At 43.1% G+C, this 23,142-nt stretch overlaps 1 protein-coding gene across 1 annotated transcript; it reads left to right on the forward strand.

Moving 5' to 3' along the window:
* The first annotated feature begins 560 nt into the window (after window positions 1–560).
* On the forward strand, window positions 561–22,426 carry IYD (iodotyrosine deiodinase). Its single transcript, XM_065401874.1, has 5 exons — window positions 561–747; window positions 9,237–9,431; window positions 12,067–12,226; window positions 13,848–14,004; window positions 22,244–22,426. Exons 1-5 carry the CDS (start codon window positions 561–563, stop codon window positions 22,424–22,426), a joined length of 882 nt encoding a protein of 293 aa, XP_065257946.1.
* The last annotated feature ends 716 nt before the right edge of the window (window positions 22,427–23,142 follow it).

Raw genomic sequence — 23,142 nt, forward strand, 5'->3', positions numbered from 1 at the left:
ACAGAAACTCATTTACCTCACTTCATTAGAAGTGGACAAATTTAGTCATGGTATACAACTACTCATTAAAATGATATTCAGCAGTTTAACTCCAATTTAACTCTACCCCTCCCATATTAAATAAATGGATAAAAAATAAATAAAGTTGGCTCTGCCCCGGCACAAAAACAGAAGAAAGGCAATAGAAAACAAAATAAGAAAGTGAAATTGTGGCAGCCCCAGGACTCCCACCATTCCCTAACTATGATGCAGATACTGAAAAGACATTGCGAAGATCCCTGGAAGAGAGATCCAGCATTTTGAAAACTGCCCGATTGTGTCAGATTTTAAAGAGGATGCCAGCAAATGAGGTATGCTGCAGAGCTGCAGCCATAAGGAATGTTTGCCTGAGTCTGGGAAAACAACAGAACAAGAGTATTGAACTTTCCTCTTTCTCACTACACGTTTTGTTCCACCCCTTTTTGCTTATCACTCTCCAACCAGCTCCCATTTTATTTCTTTTTGGGAAAGGAACTGTCACTGTAAGGGAAGGTGCACCCTTCTAAATTAAACTCCAGGTGATGGAACTCTTTTCTTCCCTGACCCCAGTCTTTATAGCAATTATATGTGTTTTGATTGGGATAATTCTGAAAAGCAACAGGAAAAGCAGCAAGAAAGGGAAGAGTGAGACTAAAAATAAGTCTGAATCTCGCCCATGGGTGGATGACGACCTCAGAGACAGCACTGACCTTCATGTAGAGGAAGAAGGTAAGGAAAACAGAACTCTACTTAGCATTTTTGTGTCTAATTTTCATCTGTTGGTATGAATAAGGGAGATATGATCCCATAGAGTTAGTCTGTGCACACAGCTTTGCAGCTACAATGCACTGTAGTACTTTCAATCGTACAGAGATCACAAATTCTACCTCTGACAGAATAAGTCAGACCATCCCAAAGTAGGAAGTACTGGCCAACATGATTAGCTTAAATAAAGTAATTAATTGCGGGTCAGATTGCCTGCTCCTGTAGAAAAAAATTGTGGGGGAGGGGGCTAAAGAAGAGGAAATTGCCTCTCATTATGTTAGGAATGTAGGACTGGGATCTGCTTGGAAGTACGCTGCGGGTCAGATTTTTCAAGAAATAGGTAGGCAGAGAATTTGAACCCAAAAATGTGGCATTGATTTTGCACTGGGAACTGCTAGCCAAGGCCTCCATACTTATTTGGCGTCCCTGGCCTATGCTAGTAGATCCTGATGCAGAATTGGTACGTAAGTGTGTATGTGCACAAAATGTACAATTCCTCTTTTTTTACTCTTTGAATATACTTTCTAAGTTCTCTCTGTTTCTTCTTAAACTAATGCTGCAGATTTCCCCCCCTGTAATTTGTAGAGCTCTTCTAAAAACTCTCATTTGATGTAAACAACTGTTTCAGCCACTGTGGTTTTAAAGTTTTATATTTAGGTTTTTATCTCATAATGATACATGCTCTCCCAGAGCCCATGTCTCTAACTCTTCAAACTTCAACCAGTTTTCTGCTCCTCTGTCTGTTGCTAATAAACATTATCTATCTATTTCACAAGCCTTTTCAAGTTTCATTTACTAGTATGTATATCCAAAATCTCAATAATGGAACCTCATTAAGTTGTTGTCACTGTTTCCTAAATTATCTATAACTTTTTACAATAGTCACTTCATCTACCATACCCTCCTTACACAATGTAAAAACTAATGCCCTACAAAATTAACAAAGTCCTCTCCCTTTATCACTTTATGCTTGAATTTTCTAATTAAACTGTGGCAAATTAAAATCCCTGTGGCTAATTAAAGTGATGATCTGTGAATTCTCAGTGTGGCACTTTGATTATGAATGTCTCCATCAGTTTAAAACATACATTTTCTAAACAAGGAAAAAAGATTTAAGTTCTTCAAAAGGGACCTTAGTGCCAAAGGGTCATATTTAAAATGTTTTAAATTTTTTCTTTTACACTTTTATATGCTTCTTTTTTCTTTTTTTTAAATGCCAGTCACTTAAAATGGGCCAACTTAAAATTTTGTTCAAAATATTCAGTCAAATTAAATTTAACTTTCATATGCAAACAGATATTTTTTTCCTGTTAGAAAAAGAGAGATTTTTAGACAACCTTCCTCCATTTACTGTAACTATAACACAAACATCCCCCCCGGTACAGTAGGATTTTTTCACTTTTGAACAACAAGCAATAATCCCTCCTCCATGTACTGTGAGGCTTAAAGTCCAACGTCTCTGCAAGGCAAGCGCCTCTTTTTATCTCTAGAGAAGTTAAAAGAGCAAAGCCGCAACATGCTCTGAGCAAATTCTGCTCTGCTTCACAAGGGATATCCCAAAGACTTATGTACAACTGAGATCAGAATATGGCCCTCCCTGTTGTGATTTATTGAGCTAGTAATGCCTTAATTAAAGGCCAGATCATACTCCCTTTGAAATCTGTAGTAAAAATTTCATTGACTTCAGTGGGTGCAGGAACAGAGTCCCTGGTTATTAACAGAGTTTCCATTATAAACTATATTTTATTTAAATAGCTTCACTCACTTTCTTAGGCTCATTTCTACCTGAAATGTCTCATGTTTGACCTGTAGTTAGAGGAGAAGTTGTTTTGTGGAAAGTTTCAGTTGAATGGAACCAGGTAGTTTTAAGATGTCAACACTAGAAATTGTCCTGCTATAACTATACTGGTATAGTTAAAGCAGTACAACCTCCCTAGTGTGGATGCAATTGTATCAGTATAAAAGTGCCTTATATCTGTATAGCTGCTTTCACACTAGTGCCCTGCCTACACTGCAAATGCTTTGCCGGTATAGCTATGCTGATATAGCAATACTGGCAGAGCCCCCTCATGTAGATGCAGCTTATGCTGACAGGAGTTCTGTCAGCATAATAACACCACCTCCCAAAATGACGCTAGCTAAGCTGACAGAAGCTTTCTTTCATCGACATAGCTGCAACTACACTGGGGGCTGTGCTGGTTACCTGTGTTGGCTATGGGGTGTGGGTTGTTTCAGACTTCTGACCAACATAGCTATGCCAACAAAATCATAGTGTAGACCTGGCCTACAACTATTTTTGTAAAAATAAATCACACCTCTAACCAAAATTGTTATGCTGGTAAAACTTCCAAGCAGAGACCAGGTCTAAGATAAGCGACTTGGAAAATAAAGTCTTTCAGTTTTGAAAAAAATTAATTCTGCTTCTTGTACAACCATATTTGAGAAGCAGCTTGATGTGAAACTGCACTGGGAAAACAGACCAGCAATTCTCTACCAGTGATAGCAATGAAGGAGGCTGTAGTACAAACAGGACTCAAGTGTTACCTTCCCCACTGCCCAGGGTGGGCCCTGTCTGTCATTGTACTGGTTGTGAATTACAGGTCTTAATTTTCCTAGTGAGGTAGAACACAGCGTATTTTATTTTATGATTTTTTTAAACCGGATGGAATATTTTTGATTTATTTGCTACAAACCCTCAACTCTCCAAGAGAGATGTCTGGTGTTTTCTGTGGCGCGGACCCCTGTTCATTAGCAACTGGCTTGAGATCTCCTATCCAGTTCACACCGACCAACCAAAAGCCAGCAGATGGGAATGAATTTTGGTGCAAATACCAACTTAGGTAAAGAAAATATCAATAAGATGTCACAATTTTGCAGCCAGAGGGCATCTCGAATCACTGTCCCCACTTTGTGTGAAAAAATATGGTTACAATAACTCTGTTTTCCTAATTACAATTATTGCTTGTTTATTGTCTAAGAGATTAAACTAAACCAAATTAAGGCCATTTTAATTCTGAGCAAGAGAGTGCACACGGAGGTTTAATGCAGTTTAACTAATCCACTTTAAAAATCACATGTTAGTTAATTCAGATAAACTTTGCTGAGCATCCTTGTGTAGACAAGCCATAAGTTTCATTTTTCTTCCTTGTTCTTGGAAGAAGCTACCCAACCCCACTGAGGCTGCTTTACTGTGTTATGAGCAAGAGACCACACTTGTTGAAAAAGGAAGAAGGGAAAATAATACTGTGCTAGTTTGATGGACAAGTGACAGCTGCTATCTAGTACACAGCAAGGCAGAAGAAGGAGACGGTCTCCTTCTGTGAACCAAGAAGTAAAAGAGATGTGGGGCCATACAGTTCAATACAGTCCAAGCTTGGTCTATACTGGACCATGACTCTCACTTTTTTAACCAACTGGGGGTAAGTTGCCTGGACATAAAGCAAACCACACGTAGGTAGTGATTTTACTGAATCAGCACGCCATAAGAATCAAATGACATTCTTTATATCCATTAGGCTAGCACTAACACTTGCTTATCCAGCCAGCCAGCAAGCCTAAAAATGGTGCAATGCTCTGAAAATGACATACCTTTGAGCAGTAACACACTAGGTACAGTTAGTTTTACTGCTTGGCTGGACTCACCAGAGCTGCTTAATGGAATTAAATTGCAGAGCGTGAAAAGGTTAGATGCTACAGAGCTTTTTGTTGTTGTTCTTTCTCCAGCTTAAGAGGAGAATATTGCTTGGAGCTGTCTGAATACCAATCATTTGCTAAGTGGAAGGCATACAGTACAGTCATTTAGTGTCACGAATGTCAGCACAGTAGATCTGTTTGCTCTTTTATTTCTATCCCCCTAGAAATTTCCTCATTTATGTGGCCCGGCATGTGAGATTTACTTCTTCTGTAGATCTACAATAGCTATTTGCATCCATCATAGCCATGTTCCAAGGCACTGTACTGTTACCAAAATAGGACTATAAGCACTTCAGTATTGTTGAAAGCTATGGCAAACACGTTTCTTTAACCTTGCCATGAACAGTGAAAGAGACTGAGCACCTCTTATACCAATAAACTGTGAATTTCATAACTGCAGTACATAGTAACAAAAGCCCAGATTTTTGAAGGTATTTAGACATTCCTGCACAGAGTGTTTCAACTCCTAACTGATTTAGGAGACTAAATCTCATTTTCAAAAGGGATTTAGACACTTAAGAGCCTAAATCCAATTGCCAATCAATGAGATTTAGGCTCCTAAGTGTCTAAATCCTTTTTGAAAATGAGATTTAGCCTCCTAAATCAGTTAGGTGTTACAATACCTAAATACCTTTAAAAATCTGGGCCAAAATGCTTTGCCTCCAACTCCTTGAGATTTATACAGTTATTCCACTCAGATCTAGACTGTTGCTGAGACAAGTTCAGTCAGACTAGTGAGTCCACCATTAACTGTTAAAAGTCCAGGATCTTAATATACAGATCACCTCTGAAATGTCTTCATAATCTTTGTACGCAGTGTTGTTGTGGGTGTGTTGGTCCCAGGATATTAGAGAGACAAGGTGGAGGAGGTAATATCTTCTTCAGGCCTGAAGAAGAGCTCTGTGTAAACTCGAACATTTGTCTCTCTGACCAACAAAAGTTGGTCTAATAAAAGATATTACCTTGCCCACCTTGTCTCTTCATAATCTTTCCCAGTTAATTGTTGCCATATTCCACTGAATTCCACAAGTTGGGAAGAAATGCAAGTCTCTTTCTGGAGCAGATGTTAAGATCACTGGAGATTTGTGATAATGGAAAGTAAGCAAGTGAAATTGCTTTGTAAAGATGCACATAAAGCCAATTTACAGTAACAGACAAGGATCATTCAAAACAAGGTGAGCTGTTCTTACCCTTGTTGCCCTAAGAATCATCCACTGAGATAATTAGCACTGTCAAGGGTTTGCTACAGTTATATAGAAGAGGTCCTATTTTAGTGAAGCCTGAGCCTGGCAATAGACTCTCATTAAATGCACCTAACATTTCTTCTAAAAGTGTAATGCATGTATACAGTGTAATTTATAAGACCTCTAAAAAGGAATCTCTCCACCTCTCAAATGCTGCTTCTGCCCCCATGAGGATGGCAGTGTTCAGAGGTCGTCTCTTCATGTCAGTACATCACCTCTTAATATTATGATATTAGCCGTTGTGAATTATACAATAATAAACTTCAGCATATGAAGAATACAAACTGTTCACATTAATTCCACACCATTTGACACACCTCTTTTATTAATGGCTGTGTTTGTGCCTTGTAATAGCTTACACATTAGAGTAGTTATCCCTCTAATAATTTTTTTACTGGTTTTGCAATAGGCTTACAAAGAGTGCTGACAAAGCAGGGCATTCTGTTCATTGATCTGCTTAGGAGCCAAGGTCAGACCAGTGGGTCTCCTCCAAGAATTGGCCTATTTGAAAGTGCAGTAAATTTCATGGATGGGGTTTCTTTAATTCTGAATGCCAACTAACCCTCACTGTAAGGAGGTAACTTATGAGAGAGAATGGGGGCTACCATTTTCTAGAGCCCTCTTCATTTGGATATGTCAGGGTATTCTCTCCAAACACCTTTCATTTTACAAAAAATCACTACTCCCAAATTGACAGGAATGATGTCAATGTCTCTATGTTGCTTTAGATGTAGTATTAGGAATCAATACAGTCTGTCTTGTTACTTCCACAAATCCACCAGTCTGACACACACAGTTTGAAACCAAATACCAATTGTGAGCCAAATTCTGTCTTCAGATATGTGCACAACTCCCATTGACTTCACTAGGAGTTGTGTGCAGCACATGTAAATGAGGGCAGAATTTGGCCCTTTTAGTTTTGGGAATGTGTCTGATCAGGATAACTGATTCCTTTTACAGAAGTACCAGGGGTATGCTAAAGATGTGAATGTGCAGTTGATCAGATATGGAGACAGCAAAGGACACTAGTCAGTTAGAAGCAGCGGTGTGCTGAAATCTGATTCACAGTGGTGTCCTTAACTGGTGTCATTTTATGTCTCTGTGGACTGATTACATATTGTTTTTATGGAGTGCTTTGGGTTGGGGTTACCAGAAGATGGTTCCACCATGGTGTCGTGTAAACCCAATTTCTTATGTGCCAGGTCCAAGGAGGAAAGGGAGCCCTCAGCCCTGCCCATCTCTTCTCTCCTCTCCTTCCGCCGCCCCCCCCCCCGGCCATCTCCCAAGTTTCACAGCCCAGTGTGTGGTGCTCCTGCTGCTACTTTGGTGGTGACATCAGCCCAACTTTACAATGTTTGTACTAGTTAGTATTTTGGCATGCTGCCAACATATTCCTGAGGAATGAAAAGTGAGAGAAAGAAAATCACCATTTTTTAACAGTTTGTAACTCAGCAAAAGCTGAAGGGAATTTCATGGGACAAAGAAGAGTCAAGACATGCTCCAAACACTGGAGATGTGAGAGCTTTTGAAGCAAAAGTCATCAGGATCCTTTAAAATGGAAAGTGTTAGGCCACCTAAATATCGGGGTTGCTCTCAGCTCCCCTATAACACAGTTTGCATAAGATGCATAATAGCTACCTTGGAAGAATATGCATTCTCCTTGACATACAGGTTTTCTTTTTCATGTTGGAGATCAATAATGTTCCAGCAAAAATGTTAATCTATTACTTCTTACTCTTGTCCTTGTGCAAGCTCCTTGCAAACAATGTATGCACATGGTAAACAAAAATGAAATGTTACAAGGGACAAATACTGCAGTGATTTCTTTTTATGAAGAATGAAATCCATATGGTCTAAAGTCCAGAATCTTTTTGGATTCTAAGTATGAAATTGGATAGGCTGCAACGCCTCCCACCTGGCTAAGCCATCCTTGGAAACATTTTTAAACCTGTTTATAGAATGAGCAAATACATTGTATGGGTCCCCCCCAAAAAAGCATAGATTAAAATTAAGAGATAATTTCTGTTTGAACCTGTTCAAGACCATACAGCTACCCTCTTGGGACTGTGTAATATCCCCTTTATTTTGGAATAATAGCCAAATGACAATCAATAAGATCATAAAAGAAAATATTCAAATTTTTTCAACTCTCTATCTTGGCAGATGACGTATTATTGAATGTCCATTATGTAAAGGCTAAATGGGGTTCACTAAATTTAATAGTTGCAAAAAAATAAAACAAGTTTTATCCTAAGAACTCATATGCTTGAGGAATGTCGAAGGGGAGGAATGGATCTCATCTTATGGGGAAAAAAAAAAAAAAAGGGCAAGATTTCAGTGAAATGTAAGAATAGTTTTTAGGTTTTAAGAACGGGAAAGAGGTAGAGGCTGGCAATACGTGAGCTGATGTACTCCGTCATGCAGACAGAAAAACATTATAAGAAAATTACCACTGTGTCTTCTTTTCTGTGTTTTGTTCAGCTTAGAAAAAACATCGTTTGTTAAAAATTCCAATTTTTTTTTTTTAAAAGTCACACTTTCTACTTTCTGGATCCATTAGGGATGAGACTAAGTTAGTAGAATTGTTATTAACACTCTTTAAGCACAGTTTGCTTGGCTGATTTGGGCCAGGCCCAGGCTAAAATTGTTATGACTAGTTCCCATCAGTCAAACAAACTGGACCTGATCCTCCTCTCACCTACAAGTGCAAATTAGGAATAAATTCACTGAAGAAGTCAATAAAGTTATGTCTGTGTAAACAGATGTGAGTAGAGAATCAGGCCAGCTGTGTGTTAATGCATGTTAGCAGGAAGTATTTTAAAGTAATGTTTTATCTCCAGTTTAATATGGGTTTGTCACAAGTGTAGATGCTCCTCTTTCCCCTCTCCCAATGATGTCACACAGACAAAGCATTGTGAAACCACAGACCTTAACCACAAAGTCACATTTGAACTGAGCTCTGCATTATAGCACCTTTAGTATGAGACGTGACCATGGAGAGAGGCTGGCATTCAACCCCAAAAGGAAATTTCACGTGTTTGTAATGAGCCCTTTCTTGACTTTGTTAATTTGAATGACCTTTTAGGGGTATGCTTTGGGGAAAAAACATGTGGCACTCACATTTTATTTTTGTTCATTAGCTGAATCTTAGCTGTAATGTAGCATCTCTTTCACAGCAAGGTCTTATTCTTTAACTCAGTTTTCTGGATGCATTGATTGAAGCACAACAGGTCATGACTTGATGATGGGTCACACAAGGAGTCAATGGCTATAGCATGATTAGAATGCTCCTGGTCATTTGTTTTAAACAGCCTCTTTATTCAGTGGATTTTACAACTAGAGCTGGAGATCAATGCTCTCGGTCATCTGGCAGTTATGAATTCTGGTTCTCCAGTGAGGTACAGGTACAAATTTAGGTTAAAACATATTATGGTGATTAATGTGAAATATATTTATGGCTTCCTCCAGCAAGAAGAAAATCCTTACCACAGCATGCATTCTGCTCCTTCTTTACAGATGCTGATGGCGACTGGCAGGGATTAGATGAAAACATTGCACATGTCTCCTTCTCTGCTGAGCGTTACTCTGAGGGTGAAATGATTAAAAGGTCAAAGGAATTTTATGAGCTTCTCAATAAGAGACGGTCTGTCAGATTTATAAGCGATGAGCCAGTCCCCAGGGAGGTCATTAATAATGTCATCAAAGCAGCAGGTATGGTACTGAATGAATGAATCTCTTGAGAGTGACAGAAGCACTGGTCTCCTGCTCCTCAAATGCATAAGATAAGGGTGATATGGAAAAACATAGGGAATTAAAACTTAGAAGATGCCAACCATGCTCCTACTTTTAAATGCAGGCCTATTGAATCAGCACTGAATGAGTATTCAGAAACACTTGAACAGCCACTGAGTCAGTGGATACTGACCCCTGCAATGTGACTACCATGGTAACCTTTGGAATCCCGACCAAGGTCACGTGACTGGGATTGGGAAATACATTTTAGTTCTTTGTCAGAACTCCTGTGTGTCAGTCTCTTACTGCAGGGCCAGACTCAGCTCCGCTGTAATCCCATTGACTTCAGTCAGAGATGAATTTGACCCCCATTATTTATCTTGTCCTAGAATTTGGCTGCTGTTAGTAAAGCCTAAAATTGTAAAAAGGATTAGAGTAGGTTTCAGCAGCCTCTAGCAGGATTACTAATACAGAGATCCCAGCCTCTATTTGCAGAGGATTGTTTCCGTGTTTAAAAATCTGTGAGCTGTTTTGTTACTGTACTTGCATGTAAGAAGATGGCGATGTATTTCAATTAGCTGGTAATCATTAAAAAACTGAACATGTTCTAGCACATGCAACAAAATGAACAAGCCTGCAGCATAGATGAAGTGCTCTGAAAGCTTTGAGGAGTGAAGAAAGGGGAAAAAACAAACATCATCAGTTCTTGTCTGACTCTCAGGAGAAACAAAGTAATTGATAAGCCTCATTTAATTTGAGAGTGAGAGTGGTATCTTTAAATAGTTTGTTCATGGTGCATCTCAAACTTAAGCAGGGCTTTGGTTAGCAAATGGTCGTTTGTTTCTAAGACCTACAACCAGTTAAAAGTGTTTAAAAGAGGGGCGGGGGAGCACAGTCCATTCAGTCAATATGAAGAGCTGATCAGGCTCTTTTATACCCACTTTACTTCTTTTAGGCATTTAAGTCTTGCAAAATGTGTGTATTCTATTGCTTTGATTTTATTCCTTTTCAGCCAGTTAAATACTCTTTCCACTGTATTTGCGCATGGCAATTAGGACTGAGTGAACAAGTTCAGATTTCATACACACCTACATGCACCAGCTGCCTTTGGGTCTGTCAAATCAAACCTGTATGCTCTTTGGCAGATGTTTGCATCACAATATTCCTATTCTGTGTGTAAATTGGAAACATTCCTTTTGGCTGCTAAGATGATTTGCCTGAAGGCCATCAGCTTTTGCCCTGAAGCCAAAGCCTTTGGTTTTAATTGGCTATATATTCAGGCTGGTTGATGCTTTACTTTGATTTTAATATATTGCATTAGTATTACTGTATGGCACTTAAACAACAAGGAGTCTGGTGGCACCTTAAAGACTAACAGATTTATTTGGGCATAAGCTTTCGTGGGTAAAAACCTCACTTCTTCGGTTTTTACCCACGAAAGCTTATGCCCAAATAAATCTGTTAGTCTTTAAGGTGCCACCAGACTCCTTGTTGTTTTTGTAGATACAGACTAACACGGCTACCCCCTGATGTATGGCACTTAGATGCCTGGTGACGGGCATCTTACATGTATGAAATTAAAAAATATCTAAATTCTCTCTTCTCAATTAAAGACAGTAATTGTAACAGACATTCAATAGGAACTAACCAGTGGATTTAACACATCTGACACTGATCAGAACTGTGATGGCGTAGTCTCCTCTTAAAGGCAGCATTGCCTAGTGGTCAGTCTATCCCACCACCTGGCGTGGCTCTTCAAGAGTTAAAAGGTCCAATTATAGATACAAGGAACTCGGAGATACTGAGAGAAAAGAAGTGGTCCTGGGAGTACGAATGCTTTAGGGTGAAACTTTGTTCTTTAGGGGTCTGGGCCAGGAGCCTGGCAGAGAGGGTGGTGCAAAGCTTCCCTCTCTCCTAGCCAATGGAGGATGAGCTGGGAAAAGGTGACCAGTATAAATGCTGCCTCCTTCCTCATAGCAGTACAGGTGCCTGCAGATACTGAAGGGAATAAGAAGGCTCCTCAGTTAGTAGGGAACAGACACCAGCAGCAGAAGACTGCCAAACCCTCTGAGCCTGAGGATTAAGTGGGGTCAGCTGAGGTATAACAACTGCTTGAATTACCCAGCTACTATGGAGAAAAATAAAGATTGAGAGTAACCCTGGGAACAGAGTTTTGGGGGCAGGCTTCAGAGGAACTTTGGAAACCAGAAGCACCTTTTGAGACTATTTGGAACTTTTTGTTATGGATCCTTTTGTAGGAGGTTTTGTAATAAACAAGCCCAGGGCGGATATAATTAAGACAAGCATCAGGAGTGCCTGAAGTGGACTTCTTGGCTTCCTGAGGATGCAGAGTGAGGCAGTACTACACTGATGCTGCAGGGGGCACTACAGCACAGGCATGCCCTACAACAGGAACTTTAGACTTTTCTCCATGAAGAAAATAAGACCATCAACACCAACGGGAATGAATGCATTCTTTCCCATTTGGTCAGCTTGCTTTCTTGTTGCTTTGTAATTCAGTCCTGTATCACCCAGAAGGATGATCTGACTCTTCATTTTCCCCCCCTAGCATTTTGTTGCTTGATTTTTAATGTTTGCCTTTATTTGCATAAAGGAACTTCTCCAAGTGGAGCACACACTGAGCCTTGGACCTTTGTGGTAGTGCAGGATCCTGAACTAAAACATAGGATTCGGGAGATCATCGAAGAGGAGGAGGAAATAAACTACAAGAAAAGAATGGGAGACCGATGGGTTAATGACCTGAAGAGACTGAGGTACAAAAATCAAGGCAAATAGCGGGCCAAGATTTTTCAAAAGTGACTAGGGAGTTTTAAGTGCCTTACTTGAGACATCTTGAAAGAACCTGATTTTTATAAAAGGATGAGCACCCACCTTGTGAAAACTGGCCTATTAAGTGTCTCAAGCTGAACACCTGAATACTGAGGCACCCAAAATCGTTAGTCAGTTTTAAAAATCTTGGGCAAGGTAAATAAATAAATCTAACTTGTAAGTGAGAAAGACAAAGGAAAAGGCTTGTTAGGGGATTTTATTCACACTAGCACCACTTGTTTTTTCTTTTACTTCAAGGAAAAACAGAATTATTCAGCTCAGTTTAAAATCCTATTTTTTTAGACTTTTTGAGCATCCTGGGGGTTATACTGGATCACAAATTGAATAGGAGCTAACAATGTGATGCAGTTGCAAAAAAGGCTGATACAATTCTGGGATGTACTAATAGGAGTGTTGTATGTCAGACACAGGAGATAATTGTCCCACTCTTCTTGGCACTGGGGAGGCCTCAGCTGGAGTACTGTGTCCAGTTGTGGGCACCATACCTTAAGAAAGATGTGGACGCTTTGAAGAGAGTCCAGAAGACAGCAACAAAAATGATAAAATGAGGAAAGGTTTTTAAAAAAGCATGTTTAGTTTAGAGGAAAAGAAGACTGAGGGGGCACCTGATAAGTCTTCAAATCATAGAATCATAGACTTTAAGGTCAGAAGGGACCATTATGGTCAACTAGTCTGACCTCCTGCACAATGCAGGCCACAGAATCTCACCCACCTACTCCTGTATCAAATCTGTGTCTGAGCCATTGAAGTCCTCAGTACATTAGGGGCTGTTATAAAGTGGGTGGGGATCAATTGTTCTTCATGTACACTTATTTATTTATTACAATGGTAATTATTATGCTGGTGCAAGACCAAACTACATGTGTACTATGTACATAATTAAAATATATCTCTTTGCATAATGAGATGAGATATCATACATGAAAATAGGAGGAAGTAGCTCTTTTATATAGGCTATCTTATCTCATAAATTTCTATAACAACATATCTGGAACCAGTGACTGAAGCCCAAAAGGGATGACCTACATAAGGACCGGTCAATGATCTATGGATGGATATGTACTACACAAAATAGCTTTAAAACTTATCCAAAGTTCCCAATTCAGTGGCCCTCCAGTAAGCACCACTGACTACAGTGGGAGCTATAGGACCCCAAAATTCTGAAAATCATGTCACTGTCTTAGTTCCCAATGCCTGAGAGTGAGTGCTCATGAGATCTGTTCTCAGGTAGGAGGGGATATATCTGCACCATATTCTCATGCAACTGCACACTACAGAGCTGGCAAGTAAAATCTTTCTCTCATCCATCCATAGACTGACAGTGCTGGGACCCAGGGTTCTAATTCAGGCCTGTTTCTAGGAAAACATCCAACAAACTTCATTTAAATGTTGTTTAAGATCAATAACTAAGCAGTAGCTTAAAAAAGGCCTGTTATAGCTGTTGTACATCAGTACCAATCTTTTATAGCCAACACATATATTATATATAATCGTTAAAACAATGAGACAGCACAATAAATGTCTTCTAAAATCACCCTTTTGCAGAACAAACTGGATAAAAGAATACCTGGATACAGCTCCCTATCTGATCCTCATTTTTAAGCAGGTGTACGGGATGCTTCCAAATGGCCAAAAGAAGACCCATTACTACAATGAGATCAGTGTTTCTATTGCCTGTGGTATTCTCCTTGCTGCACTGCAGGTACGCTGACAGCATGAGGTACCGTCAGAGTCGATATAAAGTAGGGCTGGGTAAGAATAGAACTGAACCTTTGCCCCAAATTTGGATTAAACCAAATCTAATTTTTGAGATTTGAAAAAGTTTAACTTGCTATTTAAAAAAAAAGAAGAACTTAATTTAAGCAATGTGCTTCGTGTTATTTGCACCTCCTTTTAGACAGTAAATTCAGGTGCATACCGGTTTAATACTGTCTTATTAATAGAGCTGCAGTAGATACCAACTTAAGCACTCATAACTCTTGTACTACACTAATAATGATGCTAGGGGTCTCAGGTTACCAGTATGTCAGTCTTAAAATGATATGCCATTACTCTAACACAACTTCCTTTCATGAATCCCCAGGACATGTCTGGCTTTGAGATCAGTTTCAGTGTTGTTATGCGCATTACTTGGGGGTGAGGGGAGCAGGTATATGTTTTAACAGCCAATGCAGTTTCAGTTGTTTTGTTCAAGGCATTTCTAAAGATGAATTTATTTCTAACGAGTTTAGAGCTCTGAACTTTATACACTGGCGAATCAGATTGACTAGTCTCAACATTTAATTCTAGTCCTTATATCTAATGCATGCAAAAATGTTTAAATAGTGATTTTTTTAAAAAACTGTTAAATCATTAATGGAGCACAATTACAGCAGACCAATGCATTACCAGACTCTTCTCTTTTAGTCTAAATTTTTCTGAATCCTTCATTCTGAAGGAAAAGCTTCACAGCAGGAAATCTGAGGAGGGAGCAGTGCATGAAATTTAATTGTAACACTGGTATGTTGCTCCTCTGCAACTGTGTATGGGTACTGTATGTTTATACTGCAATGTAAGCCCAGGCTCAGACTCAGGCTTGAGCCCCAAACCCCTTCTGTCTACACACAAATCTCTCAGCCTCTGGCTTGGACCTAGGGTCCTAGGACCCTGCAAGGGTGGAGGGTCTGAGCCCATGACAAGCCGTGACCCAGGGTTCAAGCCCTATTGTTTTGCAGGGTAGATGCAGCCTCACTTGACTCAGGTCCTGGGAGACTGCCAAAAGTATCCAACAATCTCATGGGCCAACTTCCTTTATCCTAAGAATCTCCAATTGATTCAATTGAAAACGGAAGCCATCCTTCTTGGTGCACTGCAGCAGCTCAGTGAGTCAGTGTTAACCTTTCCATTGTCTTCACCGAGCTGCAAACACACCATCTGAGAGCCTTCTGTGTTTGCAATGGAGACTGAACAGAACAAGCCTTTTCCAAAGTGCGCTGCTTCGTGGTGAGGGGAGCACAGCCAGCTTTGGTGAATCTCTGGTGCGAGGCCAGGAAAACTGTGGTAAAACTTTAGTAAAAGTACCAAGAGTGACCAGCATGCATACCAGTAAACTGCAAAGAAACTGGCAGCTTTGCCAATTTACTGGACTGGTGACCAGTGCAGGGAGCAGATTAAGCAGCTCAAGAGCAAATGCCAGAAAACGAGGGACCAGATCCACGCCTCAGGCGACTCGCTGGCACCCTGCCTGTTTTATGAGGTGTTGGACTGGCACTGCACCCAGGACGGAGCCAACTGTGGTGTATAATGACCTGGTCAGCTCGAATGTGCCCTGCCAGCCGCAGAATCTAGCATGGGGAGCGATGGGAGCCGGCAGCAGACACTGAGTGAGGATCATGAAATCACTCTGTTGCTGAGGCGGGTCCTAGAGCACACTTTGGAACAGGATCAGTGGCAACTTCTGGGTCCATACTCAGAGGAGCTGTTTGATGCCCCCTCGAGGAACAGCCCACTGCTGAGCCTGCAGCAGACATGGAAGGGACAGAAGCCGCCCCTGAGGCTGGTAAGTTTCTGGCTCCAATTTAATATTTATTGCTACAGTAATGGGAGGGATTTCCACTGTATGGATCAATGCAAAAGTTCAGAGAAGCTCAGGCTAGCAGCTAAAGGCAGATTGCATCACAGTGCCTTGGCACACCCCTCCCACTCGCATGGAGTTCAAAATGGTGACTGGGAAATGCAAACAGTAAAGAACCGCTCTAAAAAATATTTTTACTGGAAAGGCACAGATTTTTGCTACGGCCACTCCTGTTTTTTAAAAATAACCTTACATTGCCATGCCTTCGTTTGCTGCTCTGTAATCAATCAATGGCCTAGGGACCTTCCTGGAAACTGTGTATATGTGTGTTTGGGAAAATGTGATCCATTTTCAAAACTAGTCCATTTCAGTTAGAGGAAGTCCATGCAGTCCATAAGTGACAATCATTTATCCCAAGTCTGACTGGGGTTTGAATTTTTGCCAAGAAATGTGAGCGCAGGGAGGAGGAAGGCTGTGGAGTTCTATGTGGTCCCATGCAGCCATAACAGGGTAAGCCCTGTGGAAGCTAATGCAGCATCCTGTTGATTTCCTCATGAATTCTGACCCAATCCCAGGTGCTGATAGCTGCAAACGTTTCCTGAAGCAGGAACCCCAGATAGGTAGTCAGGTTGTGGAGAAGGGCATATTTTCCAAGACCACTTTAGTAGCTAACTAGGCCACTCTACTCACAGGGCCAGATTTACACCTTACACACCCATAGGCACAGCATCTTCAGCACCCCTACCTCCTGCCTACAGCTGACCTTTGTGTTTGCCAGAAAAAATGAAACTTTTAACCCACTTAACTTTTAGGCGCCCCATGAATGCCGGCACCCCTAGGCATGTATCTACTGTGCCTACTTGGAAATCCGGCAGTGTCTACTCATAGATGTACTACTCAGTCACTATATATTTGAATACTTCAGCTGCCTACACTGCAGGTTTCCTACCAGCAGCTTTGCCAATATGCCACCACAAGATGGCCTCCAAAATGTGAAGTCCTGAAATGATAGGAAAAGTCTTTTGTAGCAAGGTCACTGACTCCTCCGTACCCCAACATAAGTAGTTCTCAGAGTAGCAGCTGTGTTAGTCTGTATCCGCAAAAAGAACAGGAGTACTTGTGGCACCTTAGAGACTAACAAAGAAAGCTTATGCTCAAATAAATCTGTTAGTCTCTAAGGTGCCACAAGTACTTCTGTTCTTTTTATAAGTAGTTCTGCAATTTTTGTAAAACAAAAACAGCTTAGAATTTTTAACTTACCATTGTCTCTGCATTACTTTAACTAGGCCGTGTCCAGGGAGATTCTTTGGACAAACATCCCTTTCACAATATATCCCTCCACAGCTTGACCCCTGACAGCGCAGGACAACCCTGGCCCAGCATACCTTCTGGACTGTTCCAAGAGAAAGCATTTCCGTGATGAACTTATGGTTTAACAAGCAGGGCCAGTACCCGAAACAGAAGGACTTACGACTGGAGAAAAAGCGTGCCAAGAGGCAGGAGGAAGACTGAGGCTTTCTGCACAGCTAGAGGTCAGTGTTTCAGCGTGGGACCAGGCACTTGCTACGCAGTTCCTGGTTTTTTGGAATGTTCTTTTGTAACTGTTTGGATATTGTAAGGGCAGTTGCCTGCATGGCAATGGGTGACTGTTGTATTGTTTCAACATATTTATAAATAAAGCCTTTTATCTCATCAAAGTTTATTGCTATCAATGCATCTCATCGTACAATCATTAGTTGAAATAATAAAGCTAAACACATGATTGGAAACATTTAGGAATTAATAAACAAACACTATTCCTCTATACAGTTAGGTACAGCAATCCACTCTTCAATCACTTCCTTATATGAATACATATTGTGACTCATCCCCCACCCCCATTTTATAAGTGGTCATGTCATTAGTAAGTACATTGCGTGGCAATCAAGCCCCCACCCCTCCAAGCACTGAACCCACCCCAAAGCAATTAGCCCCATCCCTCCCCCTCAACAAGCACATTCGTAGAGTACTATTCCCTCTCTTCCATGGGGCCATGCAAGTCCATAATGTGGAAGTACAAAGCATCCCTGACTTCTGATGCCTGGGTGCACCCAGGGCCAGCTGTGCTAGGCGCACTTTCTGGCTGAGGGCACTGATTCAGCGGCCGCTCACTGTCATAGGTCCATTCAGGGGGAAATGGCTCACCTCTGGCTCCACAAAGATTGTGAAGAGCACAGCAAGGTACAGTAATGCAGACAGCACTGATGACACTGGCATCCAAACATGTCTGTAGACATCTCCAGTGGGATCTCAATCTGCCAAAAGCACATTCAAACAACCATCCTACACCTGCTCATCGCGTAATTAAATCATCTTTTGTCAAGGCCTCTGAAATCAGGGCATGATTCATATGCCAAGGCAAAAGGGAGCACATAGGGTCACCCAGAATAATGATAGGGACATTTATAACCATGTCATTTGGTGGGAATAGTGTCCCAGCCTGTCCATGAATGTAGACTCCTGATTGGTGAGAAACCCTGGCATTGTGAATTTTCCCAGTGAAGCCTACACTGACATTCATAAATTGATCTCTGTGGTCCACGAGGGCCTCCATAATAATGGAGTAGTCCCCTTTGTACTTTATGTACTCATGTGGTCCTTGAGGAGAGTAAACTATGGACACACGACTCCTATCAATGGCCCTGGCACAGTTTGGAAACCCCATTCTCTCAAAGCCAGCAATTACCCCAGGAATAGCTTTGTATGCCCGCCATCTTGGAGTTAACCAAATGCCTGACTGCCTCAGAAACCTCTGCCACTGCTGTACCCACTGTCAACTTTCCAACACCAAACTGGTTGACCACGTTCTGGTAGCAGTCTGGGGTAGCCAGTTCCAGACAGCAACCTGTTTCTGAGCTGGCAAAGGTACCCTCATGCCTTTATGTTGAAGAGTTGGGGCAAGCTGCTCACAAAGCTCCAGAAATGTAGCTTCTTTATGCGAAAGGTCTGAACCCACTGCTGGTCATCCCAGGTCCCTATGACAATGTGATCCCACCAGTCTGTGCTTGTGGCCCAGCACCAGTCTTGGTAGGAGGCATCAGTGGCTATGCTGAGTGTAACAAGCAGCATCAGCTAGTGTGAGTCTGCCATGCCAGGTTACTCTTCTTCCTCCTGCTGCTCCATCCGAAGCTCTGTCACGCTCCTTTGGTGGGTCAGAAAACGCTGCCAAAATGTCCACCAGTGCCTCATGGAAGCTCTGCCTGTTTCCTGACACCGGAGTGAAAGTGCAAGCAAGAAAACTTCTTGAAAAGGGGTCTCCTCCGTGTTGCTTGGCAGGCTGTGTTGGCTGGCTATAACTTCCTGTGACATGCAGGGTGGGCAGTACAGTTTTCCTACAGTGCACCAGTCAAAGGGCTAGAGCGACCACATTTTGGGAGAGTGCTAGGAGTCTGGGATATGGTTGGTTTGACTCGGGTCTGCATGCTGCATTGTGGAAGCCAGAGCCCCAGGTTAGAAAATTCTTAACATAGGGTTAAGAATCAGTGTAGATGCTCAGGCCCTGGGTTCTCGAACAAAGGTCAGCTGATTTGAATCTCTTTAACCCTGGTCTTACATTGCAATGTAGACATACCCTATGTGATTCTCCACTCCCCCTCCATGTAACTGCGTATAAAGGGGTGTGTGCAATGAGGATGTGACTAAAGGAAAAAGGGCAGAACCAGCATTTTATGTCCCCAGATGCATAGGCGCCAACTTCTCCTGGCGCCGGTGGGTGCTCGACCCCACCCCAGCCCTGGCCCCGCCTCCACCCCTGCCCTGCCCCCATTCCAACTCCTTCCCCAAAGTCCCCACCCCAACTCCGCCCCCTCCCTGCCCCTATTGGACTCCTTCCACAAATCCCCGCCCCGCCTCCTCCCATGAGCGCGCTGCGTTCTCGCTCTTCCCCCCTCCCTTCCACAGCTTGTTATGCCGCAAAACAGTTGTTTTGCAGTGGCAAGTGCTGGGAGGAGAAGCGGGGATGCGGCGTGCTCAGGGGAGGAGGTGGAGGTGAGGTGAGCTGGGGCGGGGAGCTTGGCTGCCGGTGGGTGCAGAGCACCCACCAATTTTTCCCCATGGGTGCTCCAGCCCCGGAGCACCCAAGGAGTCTGCTCCTATGCCCAGATGGCATGGTGCTCTCCTCTACTCACAGATGTCCTGCTCTTAAGTTACTCTAGGTGTCTGTACAGTTAGTCAGCCATCATCCCCAGCCACAGAGACTTGTATTGCACACCTTGATCCCTTTCCCAGTCAGAATTAGTGGGTGTGATCAGGCCCCAGATTTTCTCCAGTACCACCTTAGCCAATGCCTCATTCAGCCTGACTCTCGATGCTCCCTGCCAGCTCGACAGTGGCCCTGCTCCTCATGGTCACTTGCCCAGCTCAGAGGCGGATTAATGTTTCCTGGGGCCCTGGGCCAGAACAAGTGGGGGTCCCCTCCCCACCGCTTCCACCTGTAGCCCCGCCCACAGCCCCACCCCTTTCTGCCCCTTCCCCGGGGCCCACTCCTATTCCACCCAGGGTCCCCTCCATTCTCCCCCACCCCAATGCAGCCCCAAAGCCCATTTTGCTCCTTTCTGCCCCCCACACTGCAGCCCCAAGACCAGAGAAGTTCTGTCCCTGTGCCCCCCGGGGCGCAGCGGGGAGTGAGAGTTCCTCCAGTCCCAGGGCTGCAGCAGGGGGGTTGAGCATGGGGGCTTCCCCTGCCACCCCATGGCTTCTGCCAGGGACAGGTGGGGGACGCTGGAGCTTCCCTTACCCGGGGGCTTCTGCCAGGGATGGGATTGGGGCCACTAGGGGGGGAGCTTCCCCTTCCCCGCTCGGCACTGCTGCCACAGAGCAAGGTCAGGGTGCGGGGGTTTCCCCCGCCCCACCCGCCCAGCGACTGGTGCTCCGGGCTTCTGCCACCCGGCAGCGGATTTTTTCCGGGGCCTCCCAGTTGAACGGGGCCCCTGGCATAGGCCCTGTCAGCCCAGTGGCTAATCTGGCACTGGCCCAACTTCTAGAAATTATTTTATACTCTTTCAGAAGAGAGCCAGGCCTATGACTCCATAATAATTAGCACTACTGCAGCTAGCACTCTGCCTCTTCAGAGCACTAGACCAGCTATTTCAACATGGGAGGTGGAACCTGTGAAAATGTCATAAAACTGGCTCTCCTTTAAACTTAGTATATTCCCTTTCATTCTAAAGCACTCCCAAAATGCTTAACCAATTAAGCATTGGGCCATGTTCTGCAGTCAACCTGTGGAACTCCTTGCCTGAGGAGGTTGTGAAGGCTAGGACTATAACAGCGTTTAAAAGAGAACTGGATAAATTCATGGAGGTTAAGTCTGTTAATGGATATTAGCCAGGATGGGTAAGGAATGGTGTCCCTAGCCTCTGTTTGTCAGAGGGTGGAGATGGATGGCAGGAGAGAGATCACTTGATCATTGCCTGTTGGGTTCACTCCCTTTGGGGCACCTGGCATTGGCCACTGTCGGTAGACAGGATACTGGGCTAGATGGAACTTTGGTCTGACCCAGTACGGCCGTTCTTATGTTCTTAAATTCACATGCAAACTACCATTGAATCAATGAGAGCGGTATGCTCATGTCATGTCTAGTATCTGATCTTAGTGTTTGGCGTAATGCTTCATTTTCTTGTGGGATTTTATATGGGAGGACTGGGGAATAAGTGAATGGGTTTAATGAATGTCTCTGGGATTTTAAAAACAACTACCTCCCCCCACACACTTTCATAGAAGACTACAGGCTAATCCTGTGTGGCACCTCCTGAGAGGCACAGCACTAAAGGTGCAAACCCTGGGGAAAGGGGAAAAGCCCCAGGTGTAAGTTTGAGCAGCCCACAGGATTGTTCTAACTTCCAACAGCCTCCTCATAGCTGCCTTAGTTCAGAATCCCCATAACACTGAGCACTAAGGTTAGGTCCCCTCTCAGCCCCATCTACCTTGAGGCCTGTGAGACAATAGGCTGCATAGGACTGCTTATGCTAGCCTATGCTACTCCCGCAATGGAGGAGTTCCTTTTGACTCCTTCACTGCCCTCTAGGCTGCTGGAACCATGTGCAAGGGTTGGAGTGAGAATTGGCCTCTGAATATCAGGGTGGGGGAGGAGGGGAGTGGAATGTGCTATTTGCCCAGCAGCCCAGTGTGTTTTATTTATAAGTAGGGTAGGAAATCTCCTTTGCTCCTGGTAAGGATACAGATACGTTAGAGATGAGCTTTAAAGGTTCGAAGCGTGTGAGCATGTTTGGACTGTACAGTAGGAAGATGGGCATGGAAGGTCAGCTACAAACTCGGAGGACTGAATTTTATGTCATTCAGTTTAAACTGCACCTTGCTTCTGTTTGTCTCTCTCTCTCTCTTGTTCTAGAACGTGGGTCTGGTCACAGTGACCTCAACACCTCTGAACTGTGGTCCTCGCCTCAGGGTGCTGCTCCAACGCCCAAAAAATGAGAAGTTACTCTTGCTGCTCCCTGTTGGGTACCCCAGCAAAGATGCCACTGTGCCTGATTTGACACGAAAGCCACTGGATAATATTAGGGTGGTTATGTGAGCATGGAACAACCAAAGAAAGAAACTACTAAAATGCTCACTGTAAAGCAACAGCCCACTATCTGCTGCTTTTCTCTGTCTATTATACACAGCTTCTTTGTCCTCTTAAATGTACCTGTGGGTCTGGCGGTTTATACCCATATGCCTTCTTAGCACTAGTAATTGCAGTGGCTGCATCCAGTAATGGCAGCAAGCAATCAAGCTCTGTGAATCTGACAGCTGCTATTATCTATGAGCCTGGTTGATTGTTCCAGGGGATATGCACAATAGCACTTCAATTGCTTTTATCTCTTCAGTTTCCTCTCCCCGTTAGGGAGCGACTCTTTCCCTGAATTGGAAAGAACCTCCTCATCCTGATATCTTTTGATTGTCACTTGCACAGTTATCTTCACTTCGGGGGTTTCAGCAGAGCAAGGCAGCAGAGAGGTTAGCAGAGAATAAGCCATTTGTATATTGCTTGATGTACACCAGTCAAAGATCCCCTGCCCACCAGCTGCATTATCCTTTGCAGAGGAAAAGGATATCTTCACATATGTTAGTACTACTTCTGCTTGACTGAGCTACTTGGAGGCCTTGTCTAAGCTAGACGTTTTCTCTAAACTTCCTTCCTTTGCTGCCACTGGCGCAAGTCCCCATTAGGGGAAATCTAGGGCAGACATGGTATCCAGGTTGTTCTAACTGGTGTCATCTACATGTGCTCTGGGCAGTTAGGTGGCA

This window comes from Emys orbicularis, chromosome 3 (assembly GCF_028017835.1).
Source record: "Emys orbicularis isolate rEmyOrb1 chromosome 3, rEmyOrb1.hap1, whole genome shotgun sequence".
Taxonomy (NCBI): domain Eukaryota; kingdom Metazoa; phylum Chordata; order Testudines; family Emydidae; genus Emys; species Emys orbicularis.